Below are 10,609 nucleotides of genomic sequence, written 5' to 3' on the forward strand. Positions count from 1 at the left end.
AAACACTCGTCCCAGCATCCGGGCCGACCGAGGCTGGTGGGGTCAGGAGGTCACCGAGTCAGAGCCGGAGCCGTGAACCACCGGCGAACACGGGCAGGATGTCGTGTGTTTGAGAAGAGACGGAAAAAGGGGGAGTTTCAGTTTTGTATCATGTTCCCAGTGAGAGACCAGTGGAGTCATTGCTTCTCTACTGGTCTTGTCCCCTTCAGACCTCGCTGTCTGTCAACAGGCGGGACGAAGAGGGACGGAAACAGAGAGGAGACATCTGAAAGTGCCCGTCTGAGCAGCTTAATGATGCAATCTGGCAGAACACCCCCCCGCCTCCTGCAGGCTCCAGTGATGACATCACCTCCCTGAGAAGCAGCATGGCAGTTGCATGCAGTCGATTGTGTTCCAGCAGCAGTTCCATTATTTCCAGCTGTCACACCAGAGAGTTTCCAACACGTCACATGTTGTAATTCACTCACTTCAGCAGAACGGGGACGCGGCTCCAGAGAATCTGTGAGTGACAGAACTGAAATTGAGGAGTGAGAATCTCCAGTGACCATCTTAGGATCACTACTGGTCAACATCGAGCTTGTCCTCTAAAGCCCGATCTCCCAACGTGCTGTTGTGTTACCACGATGTGAAGCGTCTGTCAGTCTGTGGTGTTGATCAGATTTCCACAGCCGGACGTTTTTCCCAGAAACCCCTTCACTGAGCCCCGACCCGCGGCCCATGAAGCCTGAGCCTCGGAGCTGCAGTCTGGAGCTGTACAGTCGGCTCATTAACTGTGATCCTGGAGGGAAACTACTTACTTTGGTTATTCTTACAACGAGCACTCGCTGAAGCTGATTAGACGACTGAGGGGCTTTTGCATCTGATGTGATTGACCCCCCCCCCCCCCCCAGCATCCACACTGAACCACAGCTCGTTGTAGGTGTCCTGAACGCTGACGACCGAACTTGAGGGAAACAAGCGCCTGCTCGACCCGTTTCCAGCCTCAGATCTGTCCTCAGAGAGGACGACAGCTGATGACATACATGTGTGTGTGTGTGTGTGTGTGTGTGAGGGGGGGGGGGGGGGCTTTCATGTTGGTCCAAAGTTGACATGTCCAGACGCAGGACAATGAGCCGAGCACAGATCAAACACGACTGAATTACACTGAGAAAGAAGAGTGTTCACCATAAATCAAATGATTTCAAATAGTTACATCAACATGAACTCTAAGAAGAGAATCTGCAGAACGGGTCGGAGGAAACATCTAAAGGTTCTGCTGAGGAAAGAGCCTTTAGATGTTTCAAATTCTAATAAAAAAACATGCTTATGAGGTCACAGCAGCTTTGACCTTTGACCCTAAAAATCCAATCAGTTCATCCTGGAGTCCAGCTGAGTGTCTCTACCTAACGTGAGGAGTTTCCATCACGGTGTTCCTGAGATGTTGTGTTCACAAGAATGAGAGGGAGGATGGACGGGCGAAAGCTGAACGCACAACGCCTCCGGCCACCAGGGGGCACCGGTGAGGAGCCATTACAAGTTCATTAATGAAACCAGGTGAACTGAGACGACTTCGGTTTGGAGAGATCGAGAGATCGAGAGATCGAGCTTGGATACAGAGCAGCTCGCCGAGCAGAGCAGAGCTGTACAGAGCGTCTGCGGGTCAGAGCGACGCCGGGGAAATGATAGAGGGAAGCTGGAGTCAAACAGACGGGGCTCCACTGTAATTATCAGCTCTGCCATGAACACAAAGACCTTTCAGGAGAGAGAGAGGGAGGGAGAGAGAGAGAGAGAGAGAGAGAGGGATAGAGAGGGAGAGAGAGGGAGAGAGAGGGAGAGAGGGGGATAGAGAGGGAGAGAGAGAGAGAGAGAGAGGGATAGAGAGGGAGAGAGAGGGAGAGAGAGAGGGGGATAGAGAGGGAGAGAGAGAGAGAGAGGGGGATAGAGAGGGAGAGAGAGAGAGAGAGAGAGGGATAGAGAGGGAGAGAGAGGGAGAGAGAGAGGGGGATAGAGAGAGAGAGAGGGAGAGAGAGAGGGGGATAGAGAGGGAGAGAGAGGGAGAGAGGGGGATAGAGAGGGAGAGAGAGAGAGAGAGAGAGGGATAGAGAGGGAGAGAGAGAGGGATAGAGAGGGAGAGAGAGGGAGAGAGAGAGGGGGATAGAGAGAGAGAGAGGGAGAGAGAGAGGGGGATAGAGAGGGAGAGAGAGGGAGAGAGAGAGGGGGATAGAGAGAGAGAGAGGGAGAGAGAGAGGGGGATAGAGAGGGAGAGAGAGAGGGATAGAGAGGGAGAGAGAGGGAGAGAGAGAGGGGGATAGAGAGAGAGAGAGGGAGAGAGAGAGGGGGATAGAGAGGGAGAGAGAGGGAGAGAGAGAGGGGGATAGAGAGAGAGAGAGGGAGAGAGAGAGGGGGATAGAGAGGGAGAGAGAGAGAGAGAGAGAGGGATAGAGAGGGAGAGAGAGGGAGAGAGAGAGGGGGATAGAGAGAGAGAGAGAGAGAGAGAGAGAGGGGGATAGAGAGGGAGAGAGAGAGAGAGAGAGAGGGATAGAGAGGGAGAGAGAGGGAGAGAGAGAGGGGGATAGAGAGGGAGAGAGAGAGAGAGAGAGCTTTAAAATAACAGAGGAATCTTATCAAGACCAGATGTGAGAGCAGGGCGAGAGAGGGAAGCTACAGAACCTGAATACGTCTGAAACTAAACCAAGTCAACTCTACGCCTCGTGTTGTTCTCTCCATCACCGCTCTGTCGTTCCTCTCGTTCCTTCACATGTTCGGTCCCTCCGTCACGCCGCCCGGGTTCAGGCAGCGACTCTGCATGAAGGGAATCGAACGTTTCAGTGAGTGACCGTGGCCGAGACGTGGAGAAGCACAACGGGAGCGACCGACATGTTGACATGTGTCACGTCATGTTCTTGTTTCCTCTCTGGGGTTGTTCCTCGCCGTGAACATCGCTGAGGTCTTCAAACAGAACCACGGTGAAGAAAGCTCGTCAGGAGACTGAGGCCCGAACGCCGGCTTCTTCACAAACTCCCAGAGAACCGTCCAGAGCTGCACCAGAGCTGCACCAGAGCTGCACCAGAGCTGCACCAGAGCCGCACCAGAGCCGCACCAGAGCTGCACCAGAGCCGTACCAGAGCCGCACCAGAGCTGCACCAGAGCTGCTCAGAGCTGCACCAGAGCCGCACCAGAGCCGCACCAGAGCCGCACCAGAGCTGCACCAGAGCCGCACCAGAGCCGCACCAGAGCCGCACCAGAGCTGCACCAGAGCCGCACCAGAGCTGCAAATCACTGCAGACAGCGGGAGACGAGTCCTCCAGACGTCCAGGACATTTACCAGCGGCGGCGTCTGCGGAAGGACCACAACATCATGGAGGACCACAGCATCATGGAGGACCACAACATCATGGAGGACCACAGCATCATGGAGGACCACAACATCATGGAGGACCACAACATCATGGAGGACCACAGCATCATGGAGGACCACAACATCATGGAGGACCACAGCATCATGGAGGACCACAGAATCATGGAGGACCACAACATCATGGAGGACCACAGCATCATGGAGGACCACAACATCATGGAGGACCACAGCATCATGGAGGACCACAGCATCATGGAGGACCACAGCATCATGGAGGACCACAACATCATGGAGGACCACAGCATCATGGAGGACCACAGCATCATGGAGGACCACAGCATCATGGAGGACCACAGCATCATGGAGGACCACAGCATCATGGAGGACCACAGCATCATGGAGGACCACAACATCATGGAGGACCACAGCATCATGGAGGACCACAGCATCATGGAGGACCACAGCATCATGGAGGACCACAGCATCATGGAGGACCACAGCATCATGGAGGACCACAGCCATGCAGACGTTCCCTCTGTCACCAGCTGGCAGGAGATCCAGCACCAGACTGAAGCTCCTGGCTCCAGGTTCCTGAGCCTCTGCACATCTGCTCTCCGGCCTGTTTGCACTTTGTTTGTAAAAATGTGACACAACTGGTGCAACTACTCACACACACTCCAGTGTCACACTGCAGCTCTCAATGTGTAGCTGCACTTTTTACACATTAAGTCTCCATCTCCCTTACTTGTATCTAACCATTGCACTGCTGAGCGGTTTCCTCCCAGATTAAATAAAGACAAATATTAAACTTGGAAGTCGACAAGGAAGCAACCAGATGTGGCAGGTCGAGTGGGGTTATCGCTGTGTGTGTCTGTGTGTGTGTGTCTGTGTGTAATCTGCAGTGTGTTGACAGCTTGTTATCTGGGCCGGACTGCAGAGCTTAATATTCATCCAGCAGCCGATGAGTTCAGGACAACCTGTCGTCCTTCCATCATTGTGAGGACCTGTCAATCAAAGATGGCGTCAGGTGTCTTCTTTACGAAACACAATGTGATGGAGAAACATTTGTTTGTTCACGTGTTTGTTATTTGTTGATATAAAAACAAGGTGAAGCAAAGTGATTGGCAGCTGAGATCGACTCGTGATTGGCCGAGGGTGAGCTGCCGGGAGGTGAAAGGCATTGTGGGAAACATTGTTGGAACTCGCGAGGAGCACTCAGGGAACAGTCGAGCTTGAAGCATGAAAGATTGGAGGTTGGTTTGAAATCTCAAACCATCGCCCGACCCAGCCCATGAGCAAAGCTGCTCAGTGGCCAAAAGGTCGGAGTCAAGTGGAATTTAACTTGTTTAAATAATTATCTGTAGTTTCACAGGAACCACCAGGGGGGTGGAGTTTACTGCCTTGATCAGGGGCACGTGGTCCCCATGAGGTGGTATGACATACAATGAGAGGGGGGGGGGGGGTAATGCATGGAAATCTAAAAAGTAGGTCAAATTAAGTCTTGGGGAAGAAAGGAAAGGTTTTCATTCTCCACCACCAGCGTGCGTTTACATCATCAGCACGTAAATAATGCAACGGGGCGTCTGACCCCATTTCCCTTTAGACGCACTTGTTTACAATAAGAGAAGAAGAAGAGAATGTGTGTCAACCTCCTCCTCCTCCTCCTCCTCCTCCTCCTCCTCCTCCTCCTCCTCCTCTCATTTGGAAGCAGCCTCTGCAGCAGTGGAAACGTTAAAATGCGACGTGTGCGTTTGCAGTCAGCTGTTTGAAATCTCTCTCCCTCTCTCTCTCTCTTCCCCTCTCCCTCTCTTCCCCTCTCTCTCCCTCTCTCTCTCTCTCTCCCTCTTCCCTTCCTCCACACACGAGCCCAGTGAAGCCTCCAGACCCAGAGCCAGTGAAACCCGACACTCTGATCCTGGGTCTGCAGCAGAGTGACATATCAATCGGAGACAGAGGAGGATGTTGCTGTTAATGAGAAAATCGATACCAAGGCAGCGTCTGAGCCGCCTGCAGATGTGAGACGATGCTCGGGTGTTATGGACAGAAAGATGGAATATAATGGGGATCATTCATCTGGCTGCAGCGTGTCATGTGAAGACTCTCGTCTGGCAGCAGCTGCTCTCTCTCTCTCTTTCTCCCTCTCTCTCTCTCTGACTGCAGGACGCTGCTGGACGGGGTTTTCCAAGATGACGGAGGGGAACTCAACCGACGACAACTTTGACCCAACAAAGCCGCAGACAAATCCCTGCACAGTTTAAACGCACTTTATGGTTCTGATTATCTCTGATGACAAAGATTACACAAACACACAGAGAGGAGGAATCATCAGCTGGGAAATAACCAGCTCATATTCAGAAAGCTGAATATTTGCAGGTTCCAGCTTCTTAATGTGAGGATTCTGTGATGACATCACCAGAACCTGAGTTTAATGGATCAAAACAAGACCCTTTCTAACACTTAACCATAAATACCAACTAATTAGTGATAAATTAACTTTTGGTGCATTTTCTCTAATTTGAGAGACGTAAGGATCAATTCCCAGAAAACATATTCGATAGATTGATCAATCCAGAAAACATATTCGATAGATTATAAATAATAATGATAATAATCAACAGTTGCAGCCGTTATTTTGACACTACAACACTTTGATTGGTGCATTTCTTCCTTTTATGCTTCATTTCATTAAATAAAGTCCACAAGGTTTAATATTCTCAGGTGTTATAGTCATGTACTGCAGATTCACTTTGTGGGTTTTTAGTTTTCACTCCACTGAGACATGTTGTGTTCGTGCAAAGATGTTCCATGACAACAAAAGAAGAAAATCGTAAGAACACTGCAGTCCCTCCGACACACAACTCCACAGCACCACAACTCTATAGCACTGCAACTCACAATCCCCCCCAGAAAAACACAGAACAATAAAACACCACAGCACCAAAAACACCCAAACTGCAAAAACACCAAATCCACTTTAAGACTAAAGACACTAAAAACTCCATAAATGCCAGAAACACCAGAACTCAGCTTCTGCATCCGAATCACAGCCTCATTAACCAAACTGCTCATTATGGCAACGTGTGAGTGTGTGTGTGTGCGTGAATGTGTGTGTGTGTGCGTGCGTGTGAATGCGTGTGCGTTTTCAACTTGTGGCAGCTCCACACTTCTTCCACCCCCCCCCTCGCAGCTCAGACTCTGAACCGGCTCGTCCTCCCTCGGTGGCCGGCCAGCAGCGACTCAAACCCCGCAGAGCAGCAGCAGCGGAGCCGCGCGGAGCCTCCGGAGCTCAGCGGTGAATTCAAGTACTCACCCTCGGATAACTCCAGCTCCAGCTCGGCCAGTTTGGCCCGCATCTCCGCAGGAAACGGCACCGGCTCCCGGTCCGCCATTCCGCCGGTAGGGACCGACTTAAATCTCCGGTTGTCCGGCTCCGTCGCCTCTTCTCTCAGGCCAGGCTGCTCCTCAAACACCCCAGAAACACACATCCAAACTCGGCCCAGAGCTTCTCTGAGTGTCGCTGTCTGCGCGGAGCTGCTCGTCCTCCTCCTGCGTCACGTACCCGACACATGAAGCCTCTCATCCGGTTTCCTCTTCCAAAATAAAATCCTCCCTGTGCCCAAACGTTCCGGATGTGGTCTGAGTTCACCAGAGTGAGGTTTTAATTCTGTTCATCAGTCTCTTTATCCCACCAATACACAACTAACACAACATGTCGACAATCAACCACGGAGACATAAAAAGACAAGATAAACCGAGATAAGATATACTAAACTAAGAAAAGATAACAAAAGATAAATATGACAAGAGAAGACGTTATTAGAAATTTACTTTGCTGAAGCAGCAAAAAAGGAAAACATGAAATACACACAAAAAACACAATATGAACACATGGAAGACTAAAAACAAATAAATAATGATTAAAAAAAACAAATATGTACAATGGAAACTAAATGGAAACACTGTAGTTCAGTCCATTAAAATAAAATTAAATTAAACTTCAATAACAATATATAAGGAATTTCAGCTCTCGAAGTTAAGTTTGGCATCTGAGGAAATATTTTGTACTTTTGTTACAAAGACGTTATATTATCACAAAGATCACAACAAACGACATTTACTTCTGAGACTAAAAGTTGTTCCACGTTATATATTATATTTTTAGATATATATTCTGTGTAAATGTTTTAGTTCATGCTTTGTTCATATTGGGATTTCAAACAACTGTTGTGCTTTTAATTTGGAGGTGAATTCTTCCGTGTTCCTGTTTGTTATCTGTGTAGCTTCATTCAGCTGAAGGTAAAATTCACTGCAGCTGAAAACATCTGAAACAGGAAGAGACGCGTTTCATCAATTAATCAATTAATCATTTAATCAATTAAATCTTGACCCAACTTGTTTCTGGGATTGCATTCAAAATCTGCTGCTGATGTTTAAATTATAAAATGACCACGAGGGGGCGCCCGATCTCTCCATCTATCTACCTTTCTTTCTCTCTCCCTCTATCCATCCCTCAGTCACTCTCCCTCCAGCAGTTCTCTCTCCTCTGTTGACACACTGCCATGTTGTGGCACCTCACGGTTATGACACCTGAGGCTCCACATGTTTTTTAATAATCAGAATCAGAAGTATTTTATATTTACAATCAGTCAGTTTACTGAAAATGATGTTTCCTGATTGAGTCCACAAGTTTCTCTACAAATTTAACGTTTAGAGCTGATGTGCTAAAGGTCAAAGGTCAACAACTAATATTGTCCGATAACGCTTCACGCTCAATGACATCATGACTGACGTCATTACTATATAGAAGTTATTATTCGCAGATGGAATATTTATTAATCCTCATTTTAAGTCTTAATAAGAAACTGAATTCAGTTTAACATAAGAAATGTGACGGGAGGAAAAAAGACAAACTTGTATTTAAGTTTCTGAGTATGATGAACAAAAGACAGTGAATTCTCAACAGTGCCTAAATCTTTATTTTTCAGTAAGCTACATTTTTTTTTCTCCAAATTAGACAGTTTTACATCATGACACAAGAGTAACTTAAATTATCTATAGCTGACACGTACGCTTGATTCCAGTCTCGATGGAAGAAAAGATCCCAAAAAACAAAAGTAAAAAACAAATCAAAACCAAAGAGAACCAAAGAGCCCTCTTCAACGGAACCTCCATTCCACGTGTGTTAAAGGTGTCGTTAGGCAAAGTTATTTGTCCAAACCCCAACACGGTGGAGTCGTCGATTGTCCACAGCTGTTAGCGAAGCAGAGAGTTAATGACTTAAACCACAGTGAGTTGATAAAGAGTTCCAGTCAGTTCGTGTGCATTCGTTAATTGAACTTCAACAAAAAAAAAAATACAACAACCACGAAGGAGCCCATTTTAACGACAAGACGCGATCCTCGTGGAAAAAACAAGACGAACAATGGCACTGTCAAAACGGGTGAACAGGAAGCGGCTGACAGGTTAATATAGGACGTGGGACGCTCCGTGAGGAAGTCCAGGAGAATCAGAAGCTCCTCTAAAACGCCACAGCCCAGCGTTCGTGTTAATGCCGGCCGGACAGCAGAGATCCCTTTCAAATCGGAACCGCCCAGGTCCGAGGTGCCGAGCTCCGGAGAAGAGTCGCCTTCCCATCGTCCGTCACATGCACAGGTTCACAGCTCAGGGATGCTCCGTTTGCAACCGACGTCCAGAAAGTTCCAAGGTGCCGCGACCTCGGCGGGCACGGAGAAACCGCTCCTACAGTCAGAGGTGTCACATTGTGAGAAGTCTTTGATGGGACTTCAGAAACCTGAAAATCAAATTTCATACTAAGGAAAAAGGGGGAGAGCCCGAGATGGAAAGCGCTCAGCTATGTACAGGTCGAACCGTCCAGACAAAAACAACAGTTGTATAATGGCACAGTTATTGGTTTTTCCTTTGCCACATCAAAATGTCCACATGTGATCAAATGGTTGAAGCAGACGCATCATTCATGTCACTGTTCTCTATGTGCCAGAAAACACAACCAAAAAAAAAAAGCTTCTGTCCCCAGCTCCAAAACTAAAACTAACAAATCTTAAGTAAATTATTTGTACATTTATTTCTCAGAAAGAGAAAAAGCTGACGAACACGAACGAGAAATGTGAAACCGATCGACCGGAGGGAAGAAAGTTAACGACGTGAACACGGAGCCCGTTTCAGATTCTTCCTCCAGATCACGGATCAAGGCTTTAACTCAGCGAACCTTTCAAAATTCCACACGTTGGTTTTATGATTTTACAATCCAGACGCCCTGCCCACCGTTTGGTCGCCACCGATCGTTTCCCGCCTTAAAATCTGCGTCACCGACTGTTCACGTACAACTGAACAACCCTGTTCCATCAAAACTTTATAATAACTACATCTCCCACAGATAAACGATCAAAACTAAAGTAAACCGGGACACGGAACCTCGAACCCAAACGGTCCATCACCAAAAGTTAGCATCCAACGTAAGATCGCGTTCTTATTCTCGTTTGGTTTAGTTGTCGTCTTTGAAAAAACGTTCAACACAAACGTTGATCTATTCAGCGAAAAACAACAAAAAGAGCCGAGTCACAAAACGTTTGCATCGATGTCACTTCTGAAGCATTTAGCCGCCGCATCATCACGAGACACCCGACCAATCGGAATCACGTCCGTGTTCGGAGGGCTAGCTTTGCTTAGCATGAGGACAGGAGTTTAAAGCCTCTACGGCTGAACAATGAGCATGTGATGTTTGAAAAGCCGGCGGCTGCAGCGACGGCTTCTCAACTCTGCTGCTCATCCCAAAAAGTAAAACCACAAACTCTCACAGAGCCCTTCTTCTGGAGAAGTTTTGTTTTTGGACAGAGACGGGCCAGCTCTTCATGCTAAGCTAAGCTAACGGCCTCCAGCAGGGGATCAGAAAGCAGCAGATATCAAAGCCTTCCCATGAGGACAACATTCAGCCACAGCTGGTGGACGAGGAGTGAAGACCGAGCTCCAGCCTCCTCTTCTCCTGACAGTGAAGAGCTGCTTCGTTAAACCATGTAGCGTCGTGTACGCAGGAACAGGTCGTCACTGTAATGTTTAGTATTAGTGTCACGGTCGGCAATTATTACAACTCTGTTGGAAAACCTCCATTTTCAAAGAACTGCAGGTGTTTCACTTTACTTTTGTAAGTGTAAAGTAGAATTTAACCCCCGGTGTGATACAGTGACCACTACACATCTGACTGTAGTGCTCTCTCTTGTATAACTGCCATGAAAACAAAGTGTAACTACACAACGT

At 48.1% G+C, this 10,609-nt stretch overlaps 1 protein-coding gene across 4 annotated transcripts in view; it reads right to left on the minus strand.

Moving 5' to 3' along the window:
• Positions 1-6,850, minus strand: part of LOC133968640 (disco-interacting protein 2 homolog C) — an 85,438-nt gene extending 78,588 nt beyond the window's left edge. For all 4 annotated transcript variants that reach the window (XM_062404796.1, XM_062404794.1, XM_062404795.1 and 1 more), the window contains exon 1: positions 6,648-6,850. In XM_062404796.1, the coding sequence (XP_062260780.1) occupies positions 6,648-6,822 (175 nt within the window). In that variant the 5' untranslated portion in view covers positions 6,823-6,850. The remainder of the gene's footprint in view (positions 1-6,647) is intronic.
• Positions 6,851-10,609: the final 3,759 nt, after the last annotated feature.

Source organism: Platichthys flesus, chromosome 14 (genome assembly GCF_949316205.1).
Source record: "Platichthys flesus chromosome 14, fPlaFle2.1, whole genome shotgun sequence".
Taxonomy (NCBI): domain Eukaryota; kingdom Metazoa; phylum Chordata; class Actinopteri; order Pleuronectiformes; family Pleuronectidae; genus Platichthys; species Platichthys flesus.